The sequence below is a fragment of the Brienomyrus brachyistius genome, unplaced genomic scaffold (genome assembly GCF_023856365.1).
Source record: "Brienomyrus brachyistius isolate T26 unplaced genomic scaffold, BBRACH_0.4 scaffold38, whole genome shotgun sequence".
Classification (NCBI taxonomy): Eukaryota; Metazoa; Chordata; class Actinopteri; order Osteoglossiformes; family Mormyridae; genus Brienomyrus; species Brienomyrus brachyistius.
Window position 1 is genome coordinate 3,049,734 of NW_026042313.1, and position 27,619 is coordinate 3,077,352.

At 41.1% G+C, this 27,619-nt stretch overlaps 1 protein-coding gene and 1 long non-coding RNA gene across 8 annotated transcripts; both read left to right on the forward strand.

Moving 5' to 3' along the window:
* Nucleotides 1-31: 31 nt before the first annotated feature.
* On the forward strand, nt 32-7,255 carry LOC125722388 (uncharacterized). 5 transcript variants are annotated; one of them, XR_007386346.1, is made up of 8 exons: nt 39-328; nt 3,092-3,167; nt 3,339-3,494; nt 3,604-3,700; nt 4,365-4,418; nt 4,607-4,824; nt 5,056-5,511; nt 6,518-7,255. It is a non-coding gene; the product is annotated as an uncharacterized LOC125722388 (long non-coding RNA). The 5 variants fall into 5 exon arrangements; XR_007386347.1 differs by having other exon boundaries at nt 38-328; nt 3,604-3,655; nt 4,365-4,824; XR_007386344.1 differs by having other exon boundaries at nt 4,365-4,824.
* Nucleotides 7,256-10,297: 3,042 nt separating this feature from the next.
* eno1a (enolase 1a, (alpha)) lies at nt 10,298-23,591 on the forward strand. Of its 3 annotated transcripts, none has more exons than XM_048998529.1 (12): nt 10,298-10,428; nt 12,301-12,395; nt 16,683-16,778; nt 17,786-17,844; nt 18,389-18,458; nt 18,555-18,688; nt 18,802-19,024; nt 22,056-22,253; nt 22,400-22,601; nt 22,713-22,821; nt 22,969-23,027; nt 23,178-23,591. In XM_048998529.1, exons 2-12 carry the CDS (start codon nt 12,311-12,313, stop codon nt 23,245-23,247), a joined length of 1,305 nt encoding a protein of 434 aa, XP_048854486.1. In that variant the 5' UTR covers nt 10,298-10,428; nt 12,301-12,310; the 3' UTR covers nt 23,248-23,591. The 3 variants fall into 3 exon arrangements, with proteins under 3 accessions (XP_048854486.1, XP_048854485.1, XP_048854484.1); XM_048998528.1 differs by lacking the exon at nt 17,786-17,844 and adding an exon at nt 17,413-17,471 and having other exon boundaries at nt 10,304-10,433; XM_048998527.1 differs by having other exon boundaries at nt 10,304-10,433.
* Nucleotides 23,592-27,619: the final 4,028 nt, after the last annotated feature.

The window sequence follows — 27,619 nt, forward strand, 5'->3', positions numbered from 1 at the left end:
ACCCATACCCCCCCCCCCTTTTTGTGTTCTCTTTTGCAGCTTTAGTGACCCCTTCCCTTGTTAAGCCCAGTAGGACAAGTGTTGACGTAATGTCTCAGCAACCCTGCAAAGCACATCATCTGTTTCCCTGTGTCACAACCACCTTAGAGTGAGGCCCCCTGCCCTGCCTGCCTGCAAGTCGGTTCCTGTTTTCAGTGTTACAAAGTTTAGCACAAAGTTTAGCCCCTCACTAACTAAATGTTTTAAGACTTCTTGAGATTACACGTGACAGAAAGTTCGGGCGAAGAAAACGTTTGGAGGACATGCTTACCAACAAATAATTTTACAGGTAAGAACAGACTGACTGTTCGTTTTGACGTATTTAAAGTAAAGAATGGATTTTAAATGGAGTTTAAAACATAAGCATGCATATTATCTGTTAGTGTACATCTACACTAAAAAGATATTTTCACTGCACAGAATTGTCTGCGTTTGGCTGACTCGGCGGGAAACACAAGGTAGCTTGGGTTTCTGGCCTGTAAATTAAAATCAGTTTAACTGTAACTATAAATTCACTAATTCAAAGTCAGATCAGTTTTTAGAATTCATTTAATTATTTGCTATAACTCGTGTATACCGTGCTGATAAAAATGCTGTGCCAAGCAAGATTTAAGAGCAACATAAACTCGCCGCGACCTGAATCACTAAAATTAATGAAGAAGGATTAGTGCCCGAATTGTTTAATAGTCTTGATCGAGTTGAGATTTGAATAGTATTTAAACTGACCTTCCAGCTACTGACACGAATATCGTCAACATGTTTTAATTTTAATCATAAGCATTAGCTGTGCGTGCCAATCACTGGTAACCTGCACTTACTTGATGTATCTGCTACTTAGCTGGCTAGCTATTTTAACACGTGCTCACATCAGAAGGCTAATGATAACTTTAGCAGTTTGGAGGGAAACTACGAGTGTCTTGGAAGTATGTGTCAAAAGTATCGTGGATAGGTGCTGCGTGATACACACACAGCGTAAGCTCCGTGGCCGCAGTACACTCGAAAAATGCCCCCACTCCGCAATCTAGAATTGGGCCAGCTGTGTGGTAAGACAATTAATCCCGCATATCAATCAAAAATTTCCATTTAAATGAAGTGACAAAACTAACTGTCCAAAGCCAGTACCTGTCACATTTGCCACCCAGAAGAGCATTGGGGGAAACGCACCCGAAAACTGGGCTCTGTTAAGATTATTGCATTTCTAATTGGAATGAAAATACCAGCTGATGAACCAGCATGGCAACTTTTAATGGATCTGAAAGAAATTGTGGAGCTGGTTGCTGCTCCAGTCCACACAAATGAGACCATTTGCTACCTAGGTATCAAAATATCAGAGCACAGATATAGATATCTGCATGTCTTTCCAGGTGAAAAAATTATACCAAAGCATCATTTTCTGGAGCACTATCCCGATTTGATAAAGGCCTTTGGACCTCTTGTGGCTATGTGGACAATGCACTTTGAAGCTAAACATGTTTTTAAACATGTTGTCCAGCATACACATTCTTTCAGAGACATTTTGTTATCTCTTACTACCAAACATCATCTGTTAAAGGCATATCATTTTTTTTCAAAATCAGCCCTGTCTGTTTCACATGTTTTACATATGCCTTTGGAATTGATGAAGGCTGACATGCAGGAAGCAATACTGAGCAAATTCCCAAATCAGACATCAGCACAATTGGCTAACTCTGTGTCCTGCCATGGAACAAAATACTGTGCTGGTATGATTCTGACCCATGACTCTACTGCAGGGCTCACAGATTTTGCACAAATTCACCAAATTGCTATTATTGAGAATTTAGTTGGGTTTATTGTGAAGACCCGGGTGGCATGGAATGATGAGCGCATGAGATCATTTGAGCTAGAGGCACCAGGACATCTGAAGTTCATTCTCCAGAGTAACTTAAATGACACTGTGCCATTGGCTGTGTACTGTGTTGGGGGCAAATCAATGGTTACCCTGAAATAGTACATTGACGTGCCATTCTAGCTTATAAGTTATCGCTTGACAGTTTGTTTTTTTGATGAATAACTAAGGTATTTCTTATACTAATAGAATTATTGTTGAGAAAAAATGGTTTTGTGTTCTATGTTAATAGCCTTCATATATGTAACATTCAGTTTCTCTTTTTTTTTTTTGGAACAAACTCATTAAATGTCTAAACCAACAATGTTACGAGTGATGATTAAACATGATGCATGTAAACTGAGCCTACCATTTGGGATTCCTGATTTAGTTGAAGAACTTGAGAGGGCAGTGAAAGAGGAATTAAATGTACCTGACAGCTTTGTTCTGCATTACCTGGATACGGAATTTGGAGAATTTTTTTTTCATTGACTTCTACAGCTACTTTGAAGGACAAAGATACCATTGAGGTGGTTTTTGTAGAGCCTGTGTTTATCACTTTAACGGCAATAGACTGCCCTCAGAATACCTCCACTTCCTGTCAACTGTGTTTTCAGTCAATTCATCAGATGTCTCATCTGCTCAGCATGGATTAGATGATACAGTGTTGCTATCCCCTCTGAGGAGTCAAGGGTTGCGTTCACAACACTGGCCAGCTCACTTTGACATTCCTGAATTTCCATATGACACAGAGCTAACTCTGCAGACAGGAAATGATGAGTTTCTTAAAAACGGGGTTCTCTTAAACAATCACAGTGTGAGGTTTCAGATTTCTCACACTATTCAAAAAGTATTCCAGTACTGTGCATACCCCACCAGCAATCAGGTATGTGCGGTTGCACAGGCCTTAATTGAAAAGTATCCGTGCTTGAGGGAGCCTGGTCATTGTCTGGGTATAATGGTTGGTTATCCAGATTGAAGAATAAAATGGCCAACTATAGAAAGAAACTAAAACAGCCTGGATGCCCAGAATTGGCTGTTAACTTCTCACAAAACAAGAGGCCTGCTGCGTAAAGCTGAGTTGAACTACCTTCCCCCTCTCCCATCTGATGAAAACAAACTTTGGAGAGACTGAGAATAGAGCTTCTCAGTGACATCAAGGAAAATCGGAAAGCTGTTCTGATGGCCAGAACCTTTTCCTCTCAGACAGGAAATAGTTGAGGACAGCCCTCCTGTACACGACCTGTTGCAGAGATGGCCAGCCCTTTTTGATGTCATTCAGGTAATTTCAGTGTTTTTAATAATAGCTTTAAAAGGTTTTTATTTTGTTTTCTGAATATCATTGAATTTAAACAGGTGAATATTGATTGTATCCTTCATGTAACGCTATATTTATTTAATTATAGACAATTTTGTTAATAAATTTATTAACAATAATAATATTGTATTTCAGATGAAAGAAGAATTCAGAAGGTTGACAGCCATTGATTTGGAATCAGAGTTCTATTCTAACCTAGACAAATATACAGATAGACTCCTCAGTTTATACCACTCCAAGGGAGGAAATGCTGCAAGTAAAATGCATGATTTGCTGATGCTGCTGGACCAGGTAATACATTAGTATTTACTAATGAATCATTTATTAGTATTTACTAAATAATTCATAAGTAAACAGATTTAATAAACCTATAACCTTTTTGTGTTTGTCTGTGTTCCAGTAAGGATGCTGGTGTGGACGACCGTAGAAATGTAGTGATTCGTGGCTTGAAGGTACACTTCTCTGAAAATGCTGAGCACCTCATCACACACTACCAGGTTAGTGTAGTACAGTGTACATCCACCACACCTTTTCCCTGTCATGTGTAGTACAGGTGGATCCTGAAGTGCCTCTGTTACCACTACAGATGTGATTTAATCTGGCCTCATCAAATTTCACAAATCCATAGGTCAAGAACTAAACTACAAAGCAGGCTCAGACTTTACAAACTGGCACATTACGTAATTAAAATATTTGGTCCAGATGACCCTGCATGGTCAAAGTATATCCTTAAAATTGCCAAAATTTAATTAATAATTAAATGTTTAGCTCTCAGAAACAGATATTTCACCTTTCAATTTGATGGAAACAAATAAATCCTAAGGCACATTGTTGTCATCCCCATTAAAACACTTTGATTTTGTTGTATAGAATAACTGTAAAGGTACCAATATGCAGAATTTGAGCCTACTAGGTGGTTTAGTTATTGATAAATGATTTTGAGAAGTTTATCAAAAGCTCAGGCTGTCACTCTGACACCCCTCTCCCATCACAGAATTGGCTGCATGGGTACACATGGTATTTATTCTGAATTTTTGAGACTGAAATGTGTAGGATTTATGGAAAATTGGTTGATTTGATGTGGAATAACCCTGTAGTTATTGCTATCACAATATTTTTCCACTCAGTTTTTTGTAATGACCTTCATTTCAAATCTTATAGTGTGACACATGGCTCGTCCAATCTTCATGTGTGCCACGCCCCCTGATCATCCACGTGAGCTTCCCAGATCATGCCCAGCTGTTTCCGGTTATTTTCGGCTTGTCTTTTTTATATCAGTCCACGTCTTGCCCTGTCTAATGTCGGTCATTGTTGTAACATGCGTCTCTATACCCCACGTCAGCTCTAATAAACCCTCGTTTGCCCGTATTCCGCCTACATGCCTTGTCCTTCGCCGCTTCCAGCCCGCCCGTCCTCCATGGTGCCTAACAGAATGACTGACCGCCAAGCCAATACGCCGCAGCAGACCGAGAGCCAACGTCTCGGTCTGCTGCAAGAGGTGACCTATTGGCTCAAACAGCCCGAGGTCCAGGAGGACCCGGTGGCGCTGGAAGTGGTCGAGCAGAGCGGCAACCTCCTGGCGCGGATGTCCCCGGCTGGAGACGCGTACCTGTTAGCGGAGGTACGTGAGAATCTCCGGTGGCTGCTGCAGCGGCTAACCGGAGAGTCCAGTTAGCCGCTCGGTGTTTTGCGGAGGCTGCGATACCACCTCCTGTCCCGGAGGACACAGTGCAGCCTCTCTCCACCGCTGTAGGCCGGAGAAAGAGGAGGAGGAGACTGAAGGGGAGGCCAGCGGAAGACCAGACTATCCTCCTGGGCGCCTGCTCTCTCTCCTCTGCCTTTCTCCCAACAGAGTGGCAGCACCCGTTTTTACCATGCCTGATCTGCCTGTCCTGCTGGCACCTGATCTGCCTGTGCTTCCTGCATCCACTGCGCCCCCTGCTGGACCCAAGTCGGCGGCTGCAGCACCGCCCGAGGCCCCTCTGCCTCTGCCTGAGCTGCCGTCCGCGGCACTACCCAAGCTTCCGCCTCCACCCGAGCCGCCGCCTCCACCCGTGGCTCCGGCTGCCTCTGTGATCATTGTCTCTGTGGCCCAAGTCCCAGTGCCTGACCCTACTCCAGTCCCTCCAGCTCTAGTCCATGAGGAGGTCCCGGACAAGCTGACCATCGTTCCTTCCTCCTTGGAGGAGGAGGAGCTCGAATAGGACTCCTTGGGGACCTCCCTGATGACTTCTCTTCCCTCGCCCCAGCGAGGTCGATCCCTACCTGAGCTCCACATGTCTGTGTCCCGGAAAGGAAGAGGACACAGGTGCAGGGCTAGGGTCCCACCCACCCTGCCCCCTGACTTGGCCTTGTTCGCCTTGGCTGAGACTCGAGGGGGCGCATGCGGGTCCTGGGGCTTCGGGTCGGCGGTCACTTGCGGGTCCCAATCCGGCACGTCAGGGGACGTCGCCTTGGTCAGCTGTGGCTGTGCTGTCGCCTGCTGCAGCTCCCCCTCCCTCCTTGCCTTTGCCGGTGTCCCCTCTGGCTTCCTCTTCGCCTCCCCTGGTGCCCCCTCCGACTCCCTCCTCGTCCCCTTTACCTGTCCCTCGGCCTGTCTCCTGAGCCCCTCTGAGGTCCCCTCCTGCTCCGGCCTCCCGGTCGCCTGTGGCCCCTCCAGCTACTGCCCGTCGCCTGCTGTAGCTCCCTCGGGCTTCCCTTTCTCCCCCAGCCTTTCCCATCTGGCCTCCCGTCTCTGTTCCTTCTGTTTGTTCCTCGTCCCTTTGTTCCTCCTGCCTCTGCTCCTCGTCCCTCTGTGCCTCCTACTGTATGTTCACTCCCAGCCCTTTCGTTCCGCCTCTCTCTGTTCCCTCTGTGTTGCCTCCTTTTCTGGTCCTTGTGTTTGTTCTGTGCCCAGAGTGCGCGCCTTTGGTGGGGGCGGGCTTCTGTCACGCCCAGCTCGACCAATCCTCATGTGTGCCACGCTTCCTGATCATCCACGTGTGCTTCCCCAATCATGCCCAGCTGTTTCCGGTTATTTTTTCCGGTCTTGCCTTGTCTGATGTCGGTCATTGTTATAATATGCATCTCTATACCCCCTGTCAGCCCTAATAAACCCTTGTTTGCCCGTATTCAGCCTACCTGCCTCGTCCTTCACCGCTTCCAGCCTGCCCGTCCTCCGTGGAACCTGACATGTAGTGTTCATAAACAAGGTTTAAAAAACATTTACTTGGCAGTGTGGTTGTTAGAATTAATAAACACTATTTGGGAAGAAGAGCACAGGTTTGCAAGCTGTATCATATAATAAAGTTGTCCATTATGTTCGTTTATTTCAGGATACTCATGGCGAACTGAACCCTGATGACCTGAAACACCACACTCTAAAGATTGTAACCAAAGAGAGCTCTGCAGATGGCAGTCCGTTAGAGGCAGGGAATATTTTGGAGGGGATACAGGTGATTGCAGGATTACAATGTATCACAAATGCATGTGCCATCCTTCTTCACCTGATGTATGTTCTTAATCTGAGCTATCCCAAGCCACTGAGATACATATTTGAATTCTTCCATAAACCTCTACTGGAATTCAACAGTGGGAACCTGTCCCTAAAGATGCTCTCTTTAAAGAACAATCTGTTGGCATACAGTACATGTATGGTAAACAGTGATATGGTTGAAAATGCAGCCACATACTTCCACATCAGACCTCTAAGATCTTGGAAGATCACTATTTTTTTTTCTTATTTTTCCATTGATAAAGGGTTTGTTTTATTTTATTGTGTTATTAGTTTATGGCAGTGAGGACGTTTTTTTAACTGATAATGTAGCATACTGTTATGTTTTTCAGTTAAAACTTAAGAGGTGGGCAGTGATTAAGGGGATTTTACTACATTGTAAGTTTGTGTTTGAGTTGCAAACATACTTATGTACCAGAACGGTAACATTTTTGTTTTGAGTTATAAGAAAAATGGTGATTTTTTTAAATTTTATTTTCATTGGCTGTTAAAGGAAAGGCTGTATACCATTTTGTATTTTCAGAAAATAAATTAATATAGATTTGAAGTTGAAGACTTATTTCTGTTGTGATGTTTAAAATTATTTTACGTGCAACATCCACCTGCTATTTCAGTAGCAGCAGTAGTAATTAAAGAAGTGGTTATGGTGGTGATAGTAATAACTCAGATTATTACTCAAATGTGTCTTTAAATATTAAAGAAATCTAAATGAACCTGCTTAACTTCATTGGCTGGAGAAATATATATATATATATATATATTTTTTTACATAAAGACATTAAACTGAATACATATTCTTTGGTAGTATCAGTTTACGTTTTCTAAGTAAAAGTTACCTAAAATTTTAAGTAGAGTATACATAAAAACAAGGGTGCAAAAATGATGCACTATATTTTTGAGTAAAAAAAGCTAATTGTTTTTTTCAGTACATGGACCTCTGGCAGAGACTCAAATCCTAGTCCCAGGACTGTAACAGTGCTAAGTTCTGTGTCACCACCCCCAGCCCAAAAACATATAGCATAATATTTAAATCATATTTAGCTGCGTAACAGCGCAAAGGTGACTAACAGTACAACACGGATTAGTTCTGTATCGATAGTCTTCACCCTCATCCCTCCTTTCGTTTGGCTCTGTAGTTGTCTCCTCTTCGCTCTCCACATCAGTGACTGCTGACTAAATATGTAAATCGGAGAAAATATTATAATTTTTACGAAGACCTGGGAAGGCGTGGTTATGATTTACTAAAAAATGTATATGAAAGAATTAGGAATCCCAATAAACGTTGAAGCGTACACCCAATCTCAGGTGCTTAAGAAAACTCCGGAAAGCATACCGTTTAACCAGAGACATAATTTGGTCGTAGAGAATGACTTTGAGGAACATGTAAATTATGCAGTTAAGACGTAACAGAAGCGTGCGACGGACTGCCTCATTCACATATAGTTAAAGAAATATCTAAATGAAAAATAATAATATCAACTTATAAATAAATTATTTATCTTTACGAAAGTATTATCATAATATTGTCACATGGAGGTACCAGCGGCAGCGCGCGCGCGTGTGTGTGTGTGCATGAGGAGTGAACGGCGCGATGAACAAAGTGAGCAGTGGGAGTGTGTTTTGTCTGAGGGGTACGGGTGTAATAAACGCCATCTGGTGATTGAACCCCGAACTGTCTCTGCTGTCTCAGCGACCCACTATTACAATATGTTAAGACATGAAAATGTGAATTCATCTATCATTATCAGAAGAGCCGCAGCCACGTGGTAAAAGAGCCCCACATGGCTCGCAAGCCACAGGTTGAGGGAAAACCTCAACAAAAAGCACTTTGATGTTGAAATAACCGAATTCAATCACAACTGCAAAATTAAAAATCAGTTTGAATGTCAATTTTCATCATATGCTGGCTGTAAAATAAGTCTTAGAATAAACCCTTTAGGTATGTGGGTTTTCAAAGTAACATGAGTTCAAATAAGCTGGTGCCCGAATTACAGGTGCAAAATTAGGACTTTGGTTGCATACAGTCGAAGGGTGGTTATAAATGAGAATTCAATCGACCATGCAAGATCGATCTTCTGTGATTTAGTTTGCAATGTAGCCTATCAGATGTTATATTTTCTTTAGAGCCAACCCACTGATTTTCATGGGTGACTTTGACAGATAATTTTAAATGTTACCGGAATCACAAATAATAATTTAAACGATTATTTAAATAATTATTTAAATTATAACTAGATATTATACTTACACCCCGCGCCCCATTCTGGGTTGTTCCCTGCCTCGTGCCCGTTGCTTCCGGGATAGGCTCCGGACCCCCCGCGACCCAATAGGATAAGCAGTTTGGAAAATGGATGGATGGATAGATGGATTATACTTACATAATTATTTTTTAATATTGTAAAGACACCCTCCATAGTATAGATCTCTGTAGTACCTTTTGTATCATCTGTACCATTTACTTTCCCCTGGGTGGCGGTAGCTACCCGGCCATATAAGGATTAAGAAAGAGCAACAACCCATTTCGATCATAAAGTTGACGTCAAATCAGGATCGAACATACTACATAATATTTTTAGTGTTTGTACCCTATGAATCCGATTCATTTGAGGGCAAAACACATTAATCGTATTTTTTGTCATTTGCATTTATGCATTTCTATCATGTGGTCGTGTTAAAAGAGACATTTAAAATGTACAACCGTTAATATTGTTTATTCAAATGCATTATCCTGGGAAAATAGGCTTTAAATAAACCCTTGGGTATGTCGGATGTTCACGATGCCTGGAAGCAGCACAAGACACGTATCCATTTCCGGAACACACGTCATACTACACTGAGGATAACAGTATAATGTGCTGTTACGCAATAAAATTTCAAACGCTGGTCGCTCCACCAGTTAAAGACTTGCGGTACAAAGCTTCATATGAGGACTTTAGGCAAATGTCAGTTTAGTTTGACTGATTTGGTTTAAAATCAGTAGCTAGCAAGAAAATTAACCCATGGTTGCCATAAAGAACATTTGACAATTGCGGCAAAATTGCGATGTTGAATGTCCTCCAATTTAAGCAAGAAGTATTCCGGTGTTCAGCACTCAATTGATCATAAATATCTGTAAATATTTTTACGACTGTGCAATAACTTGTACATCTTAGACATTAGCCTTGTTTCATTGAACAGAAATGACGTCGCACAAAGATTTGGTGTTAATCTGTCACAATGTTTTTGAGAACAGAGCTGAAAACATTTGGGTTCAACAAAAATATAAGCACAAACTTCCAATTGCTAGTCTGCAAAAAGTAGACAAATTAGGCAAAAGTTGGCATTTTAACAGGTGGTTTCCCGGATTCGAATCACGTATTGTATGTCCATGCTGTTTGTCACACAACATGCATACAAGAGTAGGCGTCGCAAACCTGTGTTTACTGCCAGTAAAACATAAATTTTATGATTTTATGTTTACATACTATTATTCAAATATTTAAAAAAAGTAGAAGAATAAATACCGTTGCCTTAAAAACCACCCCAATGGAAAAATATTGCCTGCAGTGGCGAACGTGCTGTTTCTCTCGCACCGTATATGGGCGTGTCGCCTGACGTAACCGAGCCAATCAAATGGCGTGAAAGTCTGACCATTTCTCTCTCCTGCTCTCGCCTCGTGCCTTCTCTGCCTGCAGCAGCCCGAGATACACGTCCAGCTCCAACCTCCTAAACCTCGTTGAGCTGTCACGCTTGGTAAGGTAAGAATTTAAACATGGTGCTGTCTGTATGTTTTCAGTATATCATATACCAAACTGTCAGCATATTGTCCCATTTTATTTATGCATTCCACTATTTGTCAGAGAGCAGGAATCAAACCAAATATGGTTGTTGTTTTAATTCACTATAGATGCCTATTTTAACCATACAAGCCAGAAAAGCTTATCCAGATTCAAAGTTTAATTAGTGGACGTAAAATAACCTTGGAAAATTTGACCTTCTAGTACACTAATACAGCTATCCCACTAACAGGAAACGCTGTTAGCTAGCGTAAAATTTCCATCTTCGATCTAATTCGTATTGTTACAATAGCATAAAATAGCAGCAACTTTACTCATCTTGCTATATGTTTTATATAAGAGCTAAGTTAAATGTCCTTATACTACATAAAATTGCTGACCCAATGCTTAGAAACCGGTTGACACTTTAGCCACTAGATCTATGATGTAAACGGAGGTGTGACGTGTGAAACGGTGTAGAGTCGCAGAGATGTCGGGTTGTTAATTAAACGTAGGAAGAGTAGTTTTAGTTCAGCTTGATGCAGCATTTTTAATAATAAAATCATTTAGGTAACCAGCGTTAACAAGCTGCAAGCTCAGTTAATCCAAAACACGCAATCAACAGGCCGCTATTAACGAGAACATTATTATAAGAAATAATAACCTTGTAACATGAATGGATTTCGATTATGAATTAAACGCAATTGAATTGTGAAAATAACGAATGTGCTAAAACGTTCTTTAGCATGTGCTTTAAAATCACGTAAATCTATCTGGGACGGTCTGTTCACTGTCAAATATGGTAACACAGGCAAGGTCATTCGCGTCAATAATCCGGTAGATATAGTTTTTCCCGACTCTGGGCATAGAAAGCTCGTAAATTGTTCCCTGTCGGTACCGGGTTCTCACATTAATGCGATGTCAAGCGAACAAGTTTTTTCCACAGCAGTGAATATTTATATACCCATGGAAATGGAAGTCCCGAAGATTCATCTTGACTCAGGAGGCAGTAAGATGGAGATTTCTGCTCACGCACTGATTCATTTTTTTTTTGGTGCCACGGAAGAGCCTGAGTCATAAAGCGATTGAGTTAGAGATGCGGTTTTTTATTCATTGGACGAGAAAAATAAGACCGAAATGACTGGAAAATATGGCTACTGATAACATTACTATAAATGTGTAATAATGCGATTAAGATTAATCATAGCTCTTTTAAGACCAACTGGTATGTGTGTCGTTGTTGTTCAATGTGGTGGAGATACTTTTTACTGCCTGAGCCATTCAGGGGGCTTGGCTCATTCACATTAGTTCTGCATCTGGCAGAGCTGCCTGATCTCTGCTGAACTGACAAATTTGGTTCCTCATCTGACTCACAAGTGACCTGATACTCTGTAGAGGAGATCCAGCCAGGCTGCTATAAGAGTGGCTAATAGATTAATTTCTAGTCCTGTTTGCCTGTGGTCTTTCTCCAAAGTTTGTTTTAGAAATCCATGACACTAAAACCTGTTTCAGTATTCCAAAGGACTTATTTCTTTAGATAAAAAACAAATTAAGAGATGTTATAGAAATTCACTTATGAAAATAAATTGCACTTATTTGTGCAATTGTATGTATGTGCAGCTGACATCTCACATCCATGAATTTAGCAAAACCATAGTGCTTGAAAGGCCACAGGGATGCTGTAATACTCATTTTCCTTGACAACAAAATATTTTGTAAATGTCCCCCTTATTAGATCTAAATTATGAGTCACTTTATCACCATGGCATTGACTGGTTGTCAGGACAGTATGTGATGTGAAACTGGTTTTTCTGACCCCATTAGTTTAATCTTCTGCTGCCTTTTTCAGGAAAAGCACCATGTCGATCCTCAAGATCCATGCCCGCGAGATCTTCGACTCCCGTGGTAATCCCACTGTGGAGGTCGACCTTTACACCAAGAAAGGTACGACTGGAAAAAAGCTGCTCCTCAGTGGTCAGGAATTGAGCATGTATAACATATTTTTGGTTTATTAACCTACATTTTGGTTTTCTGTATGGGGGGGGGGGAAGGGTTATTAAATGCCTTTTAATATACACCAAGTACGGGTGGGCGGTACACCACGGTGGCATAGTCATTACCAGTGTGATTATCCGCCACAATATGGATTTACACTAAACCATTAACACAGCGAGAATTCAGCTTTTTAATTATACAAGAGCATATTTATAAAACTAAAGCATTTTATTTTCTTCAAAGCTTCATATGTAATCTAAATACTTGTCGTGAAATAGTATATACAACGGGTTCATCTGTGTTGTCAATTTTCTATTAAATGCACTCCAACAAAGTGTTGCAATACCAAATTAACAAATTCAAAATAAACAGATTTCGTGTAATTATACACATTAAACAAAATAACCTGGTTGTATGTGTGTGTGTATATAATATAGTAGCAAATTAAAATAAAACAAATCAGCATACATATGCACCGCTGCTTTCATAAAAGGTGCAGCGTGAAAGGCACAACTACCCAGTTAACTCTAGAACCGCCTGTTTCCCATATCAGTGAATGTCAAACTCTAGCGCAAATAATGCTTGGAGTTACTGTGTCCATCCATTTTCCAAACCGCTTATCCAGAGCCTATCCCGGAAGCAATGGGCATGAGGCAGGGAACAACCCATGATGGGGGGCCAGCCCATCGCTGGGCACACTTACACACCATTCACACACACATGCACTCCTACAGCAATTTAGCAAGTCCAATTAGCCTCAGCATGTCTTTGGACTGTGGGGGGAAACCAGAGTACCCAGAGGAAACCCCACGACGACATAGGGAGAACATGCAAACTCCACACACGTGACCCAGGCGGAGACTCGAACCCGGGTCCCAGAGGTGTGAGGCAACAGTGCTAACCAAAATTTAATTTTATCCTGTTGCTATTCTTCTTTATTCACATTTGCATTCATATAGATTTGTACATAACAATATCTAAAAAAAAAAGCATTTAAAACATGTTTATTATACATGAAGTTTAGATAAGTTTAGGAGGGCGTTTCAAACTAGTAGCCTTTCATATGGCTCACTACCCGTGAGAGGTACGCGTACCTCTCAGTTTCAAAAAGGTCGGTGACCCCTGGTAGAGTGAGTCAGCCATTTGTTAGTGATGTTCGAATTAACTGTAAATTTCCGTTCACAATATTTTGCGCTACAAAATCAACGTAAGGAAAACCAATATGTGATGTACTGAAGTTCTACCCTACATGGGTCAACGTAGACCACCATGCATTGCAGCCTGTCGTGAGTGTCAAACCCATATTTGGGAAGGTTTAATTTTTATAAGCCTTTATATTATAAAGAACAGTTGCTGCAGTGTGACAATTAATATTAAGTGACTCACTTATGAAATACTTGCACGTGAGCCATAACAGTGCGAGGACTACGGCTGTTTTAAAAACAAATTATTTTAATGTATTTGACTGCTTTATGTGGGTAACATCAATTCACATTGCAGTATATTGAAGATTAGTATAAAATACCATAAGTACAGCTACAGTTTACATCATGCTTTTATTGGTGAATACAATACAGTTGCGTATGTTGTAAATAAGGATGCATGTGCACAGATTTGTGTTGTAAAGTTGTTTTACTTTTATTTCAACGTTGTGTAGATATGTCAATTGCAAAGTGTTTTTATCCAAGAATGACAATGTTGGCGTCCATGACCTGGTATTTGTATATATGACACAGATAATAATTGTGAATATCCAGCGCATAGTTATGTATCAGCGTAACATCTGCCTGGTGTCCGAAATGTAACAACTGCTGTCTGCCCTTATCTCCTAGCTGATGTTCTTTGTAGCGAACACTGTAGTGAGTGAATGAGTGAACAAGTGGACATTTCGAACACAGCTTTATTTTATAGAATATATTAAGTGTATGGTATTGTGAGCCCTGAATCATTTATTGAACCAAATCATGAGTAGACTGAATTGTTACACTGCCAGTGCTGTCTAAAACTATTCAGACACTGACTGTACAGTTTTGATCCCGAGCCGACACTACACCGCTTGAACCCTCACCTGGACTCCTTGGAGATAATTACATGAAATCAATTGGGACTTTTAAACCTATATAAAGTACAGGTATTTTATGGGTTCCACTGAAATAAAGATTGATTTGAGAAAGCTGATTATGAGAAAGATCTCGGTGTGTATGTTGATGCTTCCATGTCCCAGTCTCACCAGTGTGGCAATATAAAAGGCCAATAGAATGTTGGGTTACATCTCTAGGTGTGTGGTTTAAGACAAGGGAAGTGATGCTATGATTGTATAATTCCTTGGTAAGACCCCAACTAGAATATTGTGTACAGGTTTGGTCACCATACCTTAAGAAGGATATTGCTACCTTGGAAAGGGTGCAACGTAGGGCTACGTGAATGATTCCTGGTCTTAGAGGAATGTCTTATGAGGACAGGTTAGCTGAGCTGAATCTGTTTAGCCTTGAGCAAAGGAGACTAAGAGGGGACATGATCCAGATATATAAGATTCTAACAGGTCTGGATGCTGTTCAGCCAAATGCCCATTTCAATATTAGTTTAAGTACTAGAACTCGTGGCCATAAATGGAAATTAGCAGGAGAACATTTAAAAATGAATTTGAGGAAGCACGTCTTTACACAGCATGTAGAGTATGGAATAGTCTTCCTGCTAGTGTAGCGCAAACTAAAACTGGGTTCCTTTAAATCAGAGCTAGATAAGATTTTAACAACTCTGAGCTATTAAGTTCTCCCCAAATGAGCTTGATGGGCCAAATGGTTTCCTCTCTTTGATAAATTTCTTGTGTTATTATATGAACCCTAATGAATCTCAGTATAAATGCAGTTTCATGCTCCCCGGTCGCCCAGAGGAGGATGGGGCACCCTTCCGAGTCTAGGTTCCACTCAAGGTTTCTTCCTGCTAGAGGGAGATTTCCTTGCCACTGTCGCCTCAGGCTTGCTTGGTGGGGTTCTGGCCGGTTAAATGTAAAGTGCTTTGTGACAATGACCGTTGTTAAAAGCGCTATTTAAATGAAATTGAATTGAATTTTGATTTTAATCTGTACAGGAATTTAGAAAAGGGATTGTAGCATTGAAGATGTTTTCATGAGGGATATTTTGAAGTTATTAAATCACCCTTATTCGCATGGATTGGGACATTCCTGTAATGTTTAATGTGAAATATGAAATTTAATTAACTTTGTGTAACCTGATATATTTACAGAGAAGAGAATGTGTCTGTACTTTCATGATGAAGGGATTTGCATTGACATGAATATTTTGAATTACCTGAGAGTGACCTCTGTAGTCTGACAGCCTTACCCTGACCGCAGCCCTTTAGAGCCTTAGAAGTCTGTCAGTTGCTCTCTCTTCTTCACTGTGGTACAGTAGCCTGGAAACAAGAGATTCTGGCAGTGAAGGAGTATAAATAGCCAGGCTTATATTACGCTGCCTGGATTGTAAATGCTCCTGCAGCCAAATGTACTCTGTTACATCAGGGGCCAATATCGTGTAGCACCAGCCAGTGTCTAGTCCCCCATGGCTGGAAGGAACAGGCAGGCATTTCAAATAAACAATACACATCCCATTGATCCCTGTTTTTAGCAATAGTACTTGTGGATACATTTACCCGTGTTTTAATTGTGTTACAGCAGGAGGCTGACCTTGCATTAAATTAAATTCAGTCCTTGTACTGTTATGGTCATGCTTGACTGCATGAACCACATTTTTTTGATAACTTTCCATTAATATCTAGTCTAAGTAATGCAGCTGGTATTTTCGGCAATGAGTGGCCACACTGAATGTTTTAGGGGAGAATGTTCATTCATCCATTGGAAAAGTTCCTTTTTGTTTAGCTTCAGAGGACAAGTTGATAGGTTCTTGCAAGTTTTACATGGCAAGAATAAAAATTTTATATATTTTTTTCTATGCATTGTAAAACTTGTTAGTGAATACTGTTTGTCTGTAATTTGCCCTTACAGATGCAGGAAAAACAGGGGTAAACCAGGAACAACTACCAATTTTTTTGGTAGAAAACTGTAACAAGCACCTTTCCACTGGTTTACAGGAACAAAGCCATACCACGAAGAGAGACTAGTTACAGCATGGTTCCGGTTCGCTTTGATTTTCCACTGTAGAACAGTCGGTGTGGTCGGGTTTAGAGAGTGACAGCGACATAATACCGAAGAGATGTTTATTTGCTGTTCTTCTCCAGGACTTTTCAGGGCTGCAGTGCCCAGTGGAGCCTCCACTGGCATCTATGAGGCCCTGGAGCTTCGAGACAACGACAAGACTCGCTATCTGGGAAAAGGTGGGTCTCTTCTGTCTGCATCACTCCACATGGACCCCTGAGAACTCATCAGATCGAACTGCTTTTTCTGGATACACTGTTAATGTTACTTTTAACAAGTGAGGAATGTTTTAAGCAGGAGAACATATTAAGTGGGAGAATATTTTAAAATGAATTTGAGAAAGCACTTCTTTACACAGTGTGTAGTTAGAGTATATAGTAGAATAGTCTTCCTGTTAGTGTAGTGCAAGCTAAAACCTTGGGTTCCTTTAAATCAGAGATAGATAACTCAGATTTGTTAAAATCTTATTAGTTGACTTCTCCCCAAGCAAGCTTGATGGGCCAAATGGCCTCCTCTCATTTGTAAATTTCTTATGTTTGATGCTTTGGGCCACACTAGAGTATTTTCAAAAATCCAGTTAGACAATCTGGGCTTCAAAAGTTAAGACTGTAGAAGCAAAGATTTGATGTCTTAACATTTATAAGGATTTAGGAACTAAATCTGGAACTAAATTTAGGTCTAAATGCCTTTAAACTCACTCCTCCTGTGCTTAAAAGGCCCTTCAACCTCAGTTTCTTCAGGCTTACCTTTGGTCCATCTTTACATACCTCTTCATTCTCGCCTTCAGTCGGTCTTTCTTGTCCTTTCTGTCAGGGGTGAAAAGAGCCGTTACATATGTTAATGAATTCTTGGCACCTGCTCTGTGTAATCAGGTAATTAAGTGTGAGGATTAACAGGAATGGGAGAAAATGAGCTCCGGAGACACGCATATTCACAAATGCATGTGAAATGGTTGTGGTTTGATTTCTAACTAATGTTAGTTTTCATAGACAATCACAGAAAAGAAGGTGGAAAACAGATTTTCAGACTGCATCATGAATACATTTTCTGAAGTAAATTGTAACCTATTGACCTGGCTTTCCCCTGCCTGCATGTAACAGCCAGCTCTCTGTGATTGTCTATACCTGCCTGCGCAGCATGTTCCTAACCCTTTTATGCTAGTGATGGATTTGCTTGTTCCTTGCAGGTGTCACAAAAGCTGTTGAGCATATCAATAAAACAATTGCACCTGCTTTGGTTGGCCAGGTATGAGCTTCTGTGGTTTCTAACACTGAAAGATCTCCATTACTGTACAAAGTTTGGATGGAGTACTGTAGCCTATACTGTAGCTGTTGGTGTTATGCTGTTATCTTAAGACTCCGGGAGAGTAACATTTAAAATGTTGAAGTATTGATCCTTGTCATTTGCCACTAACCGTCCACCTTACTAGAAGCACAAGTTATTCCCTTTGAAAAACCCTTCACACAGCTGCTGTAAGTGAGTGTGCTAATTTGTTTGCTGTGTCTGAAATACAGGCTCTTTTAAAATGACAAATACTGTTCTGGACCAAACTTTCCTCCATCCATGCATTAGTGGTTTGAACAATTCTGGGAGTCCTGTCCCTCTGAAAAACAAAATATGAAAGATATGGGACAGTTTGTGTACAGTAATTGGTAGTAGTAATTGGTGCATTGGTAGTGGAATGTCCTAACTTGAAGCCAATGTGGATGAGCACCTTATTTGAATGGAATGTTTATTGGGTTTTTTGGGCTGGGTTTATAGCGTTGACCACTGGCCCTTTCACCTTCAGAGTCTGTCAGTCCTGGAGCAAGAGAAAATAGACAAGCTGATGTTGGACATGGATGGCACTGAAAACAAGTGTAAGCCCTTTGTCATTACATCAGTGCAAATTGGCTAAGTGACCATACAACTTTTATATATGGAAGATTTTATCTTTCTTGCCCTCTGAATTGCAGCCAAGTTTGGAGCCAATGCCATCCTGGGCGTTTCTTTAGCCGTATGCAAGGCTGGTGCAGCAGAGAAAGGTGTGCCCCTGTACCGCCACATTGCTGATCTTGCTGGCAACCCGGAAGTTATTCTCCCAGTACCCGTAAGCTAACCACGGAATTTATGTTTTTATGGTGTCATTTATTCCTTAATAGCGCTGCAGTGCTTGGCAGGTGTTCTTAGGTGTTGTAATTGGTTTATCAATCTGATCCATAGGCTTTCAATGTGATCAATGGTGGCTCTCATGCTGGCAACAAGTTGGCCATGCAGGAGTTCATGATCCTGCCTGTGGGTGCAGCCAACTTCAAGGAGGCCATGCGCATCGGAGCTGAGGTCTACCACAACCTGAAGAATGTCATCAAGGAGAAATATGGCAAAGATGCCACTAATGTGGGTGATGAAGGTGGCTTTGCACCAAACATCCTGGAGAACAAGGAAGGTGAGCAGACAAAGGGGTCTCTAAGTGACCTGTGTGTGTGTGTGTGTGTGTGTGTGTGTGTGTGTGTGTGTGTGTGTGTGTGGTATACATTACGTTGTTGAGTTTTTCAGAGGAAATTCAATTTCATAAAAATCAGTAACTGCAATCAAAAACCTAAAAATTGCCAAAAGACTTGTACAGTGGAAACCGTTCATAATAATCATACTTGTGTGAAATTGGTCACTATAATAAACAGATGATCGCTTATAACCATTTTTTCCCCTTTTTCTTTACATCTCAGGCAGATTTTCATCTAAATGGCATTTGTATATTTATAGCATGCATATAAGGCAGGGGTGTCGAACTCCAGTCCTAGAGGGTCGGAGTCCTGTGTAGCTTAGTTCTTTCCCTGTTCCACAACAAATGATTCAGCTCAAGAACTGTGTGGTAATTAGCAGAAGGAGTTGAATCAGGTGTGTTAAATGAAGGGAAACCCAAAATTGTGCAGAGCTTTGACCCTTCAGGACTGGAGTTTGACACTTGTGATATAAGGTAATAAAACGGACAAACATAATATTTATTGAATTTTCATGACTCGTTCAGACTACAGTACAGCTGTTTCACACTTTTCAAATTACAGTACTGCACAAATTAAATTACTGAACTGGTATAATTCCGATACACTATTATACAGCACTGTACACAAAATGTCATTGAGAGAAAATTATTTTCTTTTTACTGTTTTCTTTGCACGTAGCATTAGCCTCAGCTAGGTACCCAGAAGAAGACAGATTACCCCAAGGTAAAATAGACGTGTAAAAAAAAAAAAATCATAATACATTTTTTCCATGTGTTATGCATAAAAAGACCCCAAATGAACAATGTAAGCGGACTACTTTATTACTATAAGCAGATTATTTAAACAGTATTTTCTACAGGAATGGTTCTGTCCCAAGCTTTTTGATCCTTATAACTGTAATTACAAAGCGGTTTCCACTGTGTTTTGTTTGGTTACTTATGGGTAAGGTTAAGGCTGGGTCGGGGTTAAGGTTGTCATGTTGGGATTAGAGCTTTCCCCATAGAAATGAAGGGAGGCTTGCAATTTCACAGTATTCTTCCTTATGTTTCTCCAAGTACCTGATTAGATTTTGTTGTACTAAACAGCAGTCTGTAACTACCTGTACTTGAAAGGATGGCATCACAAACATTGCAGATAGCTGTTGGCCTACATTTGAGTTTCCAGTTTAAAGAATTTCCACATGGCTGACTTCTAGACAGATTGTAATTTCCATGCATCTCAAGCTTACTGCAGTACATGACACTTACAATCCTTGTAACTCATGTAAAACAGGTTGACCTGGGAAATTAAATAAATTGGGGTTTGGATCAGCTTGTGGTAGCTGATACCAATCAAACTTTAAAAAAATACCAGGATTGATCTGTGCCCAATTCCTATCCTTGGTATCCACTCAGGATATCACATAGTTAAACTTTTGAAATTGACAGTAGCTCACCAATATTTTTGTAAGAAACAAAATAAATCCCATTAACACCTAGATTTCTTTAATACAATGGAGATGTCATTAAAATCAGCCGATGATGCTGCTCTTTGCTGAGTTGGTTAGTAACTCTTTAGATATCATCCTAGAAAATAGCCATTTTGTGTCCAACAAGAATCCAGAAGCATAAAAGCATGGTCATTAACATTAGCACAGTCAATATGTTTTCATGCACACTAAGAAAATCAAATTATTGTGTAGTCCAACTAAAACCGGACCTTTAAAATACTTGTAAACATGTTAGTCTGACTGTAACCATGCCATGCTGTAAGGTTGTCTAATTCATCGCTCAACTAAAGGGCTCTTTCCACTGTAGCAGGTACCAAAAGTATGGTACTTTAAGGTGTTGGTTTTCCACTGGTGTAAATTCTGGGACCGGCACCAAATGACATCACAGCATGAGGCGGGTATTTTGCACTGAATTAAAAAAATGGCTATAGTATATTACAGGGCTGGACAACGTGCGATATTAATACCAGCATTGCACGTTATGCATATGCAATTCTTACATCATTAGTCAGCTGGATTCGGATCAGGCTTTTCCTTACCTTCAGTTCGGCACGTATATTATAGCGCAGGGTGTTTAAGTCTCACTAAAACATTTTCACTTGGCATAGGGAAAAAATTTACCTACCTTTGCAATTTAAATTATTCCTTTTCAAGATTATTTAGTATATGTTTAAAAATCCGTTTATATTTTACATCTGCTGCTTTTGCATGAGCACTGCATGCATGCATTGTCTGAGATTATCATAATAATTTTCATCCTTGCTGATTAAATCACTCCTAGACGAGTTCTTGAGAAATTAATTTAGAACTCCTTTTTTTGTCTTATAAATACCTCAAAACAACAAATCAAAAATTTCCAATACCATGCTGTCGTAGTATATTATTTAAAATATTTTTATTTCTTGTTATGCTATCCTGATCTTGTTCTTTCGTCCAGATCGCAATTAAAGCTTGTCACTTGTCCATGCATCCATTGTTAATATTTTATTTTTATTTTTTTACGGCTGTGACGTAGGTTAAGCGGAAAAAGCCCAGTACTAACAAGCTGAAAGGAGCAGTATCACCACCTGTTGTTGCAGAGTCTGACAAATGTCAATAAATCGATTCCCCTCCCATGCATGTATACTTGGACAAGGACAGTAGTCCAATTAAATGGCGTCCTCAAGCTAAAACCGTAACTCAACTTGTGCATGTAAACATACTGAGTGACTCGGCAGGATTAAATGGGGATAGGTCATAAAAGATAGGTACCTTAGATAGCTTTCTTGGAGTGGTGTGTGTGTGTTTTTAATGAAATTATATGTGTGTGGCTAAAGGACCTAAAAAGGAATTTCACAGTCCAGATGCTCACATTGATGAGGTTTTATTTTGGCTGGGAAGGTGTAGTGGCTTGGAAACCTGGGTAGCTTCATCTCCTGGATAACAATACTAACAGTTGTACTATGCAGAAGCCATGTTTAGTTCCATATAATCTTAATTCCTAGCCCTGGAGCTGCTGAAGAATGCCATCAGTAAAGCGGGTTACACGGACCAAATTGTTATTGGCATGGATGTGGCAGCATCCGAATTCTACAAGGAAGGCAAATACGACCTGGACTTCAAGTCTCCCGATGACCCCAAGCGCTACATCACCCCTGACCAGCTGGCTGATCTCTACAAGAGCTTTGTCAAGGACTACCCAGGTTGGCTGATCCAGCTCATCAATGGAATGGAACAGAACAGACTTAATTTATTTCCATCTAAGATTAGCCTTTCAAAGCTGTGTTTTGGTGTTTCCTTAGCCTTGTTAGCTAATACCCTTGTCTCCCACCCCTGTCACTGTATCTAGTGGTCTCCATTGAGGATCCCTTTGATCAGGATGACTGGCAGGCCTGGAGCAACTTCACCAGCAGCACCAGCATCCAGGTGGTGGGCGATGACCTGACTGTAACCAATCCGAAGCGCATTGCCAGGGCTGTCACTGATAAGGCCTGCAACTGCCTGCTGCTTAAGGTCAACCAGATCGGCTCAGTCACGGAATCCCTACAGGCGTAGGTTCCCGCTCCCCCTTCCTGTCTCTCCCTTTAGTCTATTTCAGCCTGAATCAGGTTCCCTTTGTTTCCCAGACTAACATGGCACATTTCCCTTTATCTTCTGTTCAGCTGCAAGCTGGCACAGTCCAATGGCTGGGGTGTGATGGTCAGCCACCGCTCTGGAGAGACAGAGGACACCTTTATTGCTGATCTTGTTGTAGGGCTCTGCACAGGCCAGGTACTTGTGTTATTACAATTTGCCATGCATAGTTTTTTGGTTTTTACTGTAAAACAGGGGTGACATTGTTTCCATCCTTTAAATGTGAGGGTTCAGCCATCTAATGCTTGATTCCACCCCACCCCACCCCACTCCATTATCCACCAGATCAAGACTGGTGCCCCTTGCCGCTCGGAGCGCCTGGCCAAGTATAACCAGCTTCTCAGGTGAGGAAATGTGAAGAAAACCTATAAACCCAAACTTAACCACTGTAGGCATTGTTTCATTTTCCTGGTTTTGTAATTATTATTATTATTAGTAGTAGTAGTAGTAGTAGTAATATTTCTTATCAGTACTAATGGTGTATTTTTTGACAGAATTGAAGAGGAGCTGGGAGATAAGGCCCGGTTTGCAGGCAAGAAGTTTCGGAGCCCCCTGGCCAACTGAAGAGGACCTCTGCCCAGCCACCCATAGTCAAGCACCTGGTCCCGCATAAGTTTCATAGGGTCATAAAACGTAGACAGGCAGATGTAGGTGGAGGGGCAGCTACAATGACACTGGGGTGTCATGCACACCACCACACACCCTTGAGCTTTAGCTCCACAGCAGTGCCTCACACCCATTGTGTGAGACGCCTGTCTTGTTGCTCTACTTGTAACGTGTCTTGTGATGTGTTTGTCCTTAAATGGATTTAGCAAATAGCTGAAATTAATGCTGCCATAGGCAATTTGTGTGCAGTGTGTCTCCATGTGTACGTGTGGCTGATCAAGAAATAAACCGCCACTAAAATACATCAGACTTGTTTCTTTGTTCAAAGTTCTAAATGATCATTTATGAGCTGCACTAAAATATTAAGATTTTTTGTTAATGTATTCAACTCAACACAATTTTTATCATGTGACATATTTGAAGCTGAAGGTTCTTCTGATCATCCAAGGGCCTTGAATATTGAAATGTAGAACTGTCCTGCATGTGCCTTCCCAGAAGAAAGCTTAACTTCTCCAGATTGAATAGCGTATGTTCTGCTAACTCAATCATGCATTTTGTATTTACAATCCCACTGTATGTGGATTTGTCTACACTATGGATCTCCAATGAATACAGATGGAGGATCATACAGGAGGATTTAAAGATCATGGTAGTTAAATTATCAGCACATATGCATGATTGTTTACTTTGACATCATAATTTCAGCTTGGTACATTTTGATGGTGTTGATCAACCAGTCAGCATAATAAACCACAATATACACTATTTCTCTGAATTTAATCATGCAGTGCCATAATAGAATGCTGGTTATAGCGTTGTAGCTAACACAGCTGTTATATGAGATTTATATAAGACCATTTTAAAAATGTGCATGTATTATGTTGTGTGAATTCAGTGCTTATTCAGGCCTTCCTTTCCACCATTTCCGGGAGTCTAATTTCTTCTTGTGCCACCTAGAGGCTGTGCTGCCTTTTTTTCTGTGCACTTATGTGTCAACAGGATTACAGGTTTTTTAGGTTATGTAATTACCGTAAAGCATTGCACAGACTTTTTGATGTTTCTTGGGTTTTAGCAGGATTTGATCAGATGAGCATCTAAAACGGATGAATTGAGGGAAAATACCGATTTTTCTGTACTGTACAGCAGGAATAAGCATAATGAGCTTTACTGCCCTCTGGTGTTGAATTCATATATTGTATCTTTGAGTGCCGATCACCAGGGCTGTGTATTATTCAGATAACTATTCTTGTTATTATAGTTGACAAAATTAAATAATTGCAGCATATTGGCAACCACTATTTCATACACATGAAATGTGGAGATTGCCAATAATTAATTTAACTACCAAACAGCTACCAAACCAAAGAATGAGAGCAGTGGAAATGACAGAACCTCTAGCTTTGGTAGGGTTAGGGAAAGTCCATCCATCCATCCATCCATCCATTTTCCAAACCGCTTATCCTACTGGGCTGCGGGGGGTCCGGAGCCTATCCCGGATGCAATGGGCACGAGGCAGGGAACAACCCAGGATGGGGGGCCAGCCCATCGCAGGGCACACTCACTCTCACATGCATTCCTACGGGCACTTTAGCAAGTCCAGTTAGCCTCAGCATGTTTTTGGACTGTGGAAGGAAACTGGAGTACCTGGAGGAAACCCCACGACGACATGGGGAGAACATGCAAACTCCACACACATGTGACCCAGGTGGAGACTCGAACCCGGGTCCCAGAGGTGTGAGGCAACAGTGCTAACCACTGCACCACCATGCCGCCCCGGTTAGGGAAAGTTTCCAGTAAATTTGTACTTTCCTAGAACTGACAAACGGATGGCTGGATGAGTGTTCCTAAAAGGTGCTAAGATGTTTTCATTGACATTAGTTTTGTTGTTTCCTGTCTTATAAATAGTGATTGGGAGCAGTGTGTGGTTCAGCGGGCTAAGCCTCTCTGTCTGCACTTAGAAGGTTGCTGGTTTGCGCTGGCAGAATAGTCACGTCTGTGAGCCCTTGAACAAGACCCTTCTCCCCCAGCTTATTATTATTATTATTGACATAACTGCTAGACCTATGCAAGTACACATTTGCTGTATAAAGCAACGCATGCAGCAATTTCTTGTCATAAATGCATACTTAAACTGTATTGATCCCATAGGGAAAAGCTACATCTGCACAATCAGACTTGGGGAGTCTGAGATAATATATATATATATATATATATATATATATATATATATATATGTGTGTGTGTGTGTGTGTGTGTGTGTGTGTGTGTGTGTGTGTGTGTGTGTGTGTGTGTGTGTGTGTGTTTTCAATCACACACAAATCTTACCCTTTATATGGTGCATGGGTACTCGGTTATGTCAATCCCTGCTTATAAACCATGAAGTGGGTATCTTGTTATGTTCTGCTTAGCTGTAGTGATTAATTTTTCAAGTTTGTTTAATTTTATTTTTCCTGCATATTCAACCCATTAAAACAATATAGCACATTTCAAATGCCCGTATGATAGTAGAACAGAGTAGAAAATAACTATCTCTGAACAAATCAACAGTTTTTTACTGTATTCACTCTCCTGTGTTATTACATTTTTCTACATCTATTCTTCAGTTTTCACTGGAGTGTAAAATTTTGAATGATGCATTATGATGCAGCAAAATAACTATTCTACATAAACAAAACACACAGTCTAATACTGTTATAAATAATGCAGTTTATAGTATGACTGATATTTTCATTATCCCTAAATTTGAATTTATTCTAAATGTAAAAATCCAGGGTGGGATTTCAGTTATGCCCCGTTGCACAACATTGGGATAAGAACTGTGGACCCACAGTGGTTAAGTTTGGGGGTGCTATGGGGGTCGGGTTCTGTATGGATTGGGCAGCAATAAGGGATCTTGGCTGACCAATCCTCATTTGCTTAAAGCTAGCTTCAGGAATATGGAACATAACCTATCTGATAGGAAAATGAGCTTGAGCTAGTGTGGGAGGTAGAGACATACCATCCATATATATTTAGCTAAACTCCCCACTGATCACCACCTGGTGGTGAGTTGGATCAGGTGGTGAGGAAAAATGGCAGACAGACCTGGTGGAGCCAAACGTATAATGAAGGAGTGCTGGGAGCATCTGGCAGAGGCCCCTGACCAGGAGATCTTTAACTTGTACATCTAACAGAACTTTTCTTACATTCCCAGGGAGGCTGGAGATATTGAGTCCGAATGGACAATGTTCTGCGGTTCCGTTGCTAAGACGGCTATGCAGAGCTGTGGCTGTAAGATTTTGAATTACGTGGTGGACACCAGCGGTAAAGGGAGCCATCAGGTTGAAGAAGGAGGCCTTCCAAGCTTGGTTAGTTTGTGTGGGACTCTGGAGGCAGTTGACAAGTACTGGCAGGCCAAGTAGAGTGCGGCTTTAGTAGTTATAGAAGCAAAAACTGTAAAAAAAAAAGTATGGAAGAAGTTTGGTGAGGCCATGGGGAATGATTTTCGGTTAGCCTCATAGAGATTCTGGCAAAGTGACAGGTGTCTCAGGAGGGGGAAGCAGGGCATTGCCCATGCTATTTACAGCAGGGATGGAGTGCTTTTGACCTCAACTGGGGATGTACTCAGACAGTGGAACGAGCACTTTGAGGACCTCTTGAATCCCACTTACACGCCTTCCTGGGAGGAAGTAGATTCAGAGAACTTGGAGGAAGACACACCCATCACTAGGGCTGAAGTAAAAAAAAAAATCCTCAGTGGAAAGGTTCTGGGGTTGGATGAGATTTGTCCTAAGTTCCTGAATGCTCTTGATGTTGCTGGGCTGCTCTTCAACATTACAACGAGATCAGGGACAGAGCCCAAGTACGTGTGTTTTGTGGACTTGGAAAAGACATATGATCATGCCCCTTGGGAATCCTGTGGGGGGCATTTTGAGAGCATGGGGTGCAAGATCCGCAGTCACAGGGCCCGCGAGGGTTGTCCTTTATGTGTTCATAATATTTATGGACAGAATTTCTTAGTGCAGTCAAGGGGTGGATGGTGTCTTGTTTGGTGACCTCAGGATCATATCTCAGGAGGTTTTTGGAGATGATGTGTGTGTAGAATCTACACTGTAGGTATGGCATACCTGCATACCCTATGCTATACCTTATGCCTGATGTGGACTTCCCCAGAAATGCAACTGCATGTTATGCTGACACAGACCGCAATAACTGTGTTTGGTGTGTTTGGTAGCAACTCACTTCCTCCTATACAAATATTTTGTTTGTTACGTCCTGCCCATCATGTCCGCCTGACCCTCCTCTCTCCTTGCTAACGTGGCCCCGATGAGCCATGCCTTTTGCTTGTTAC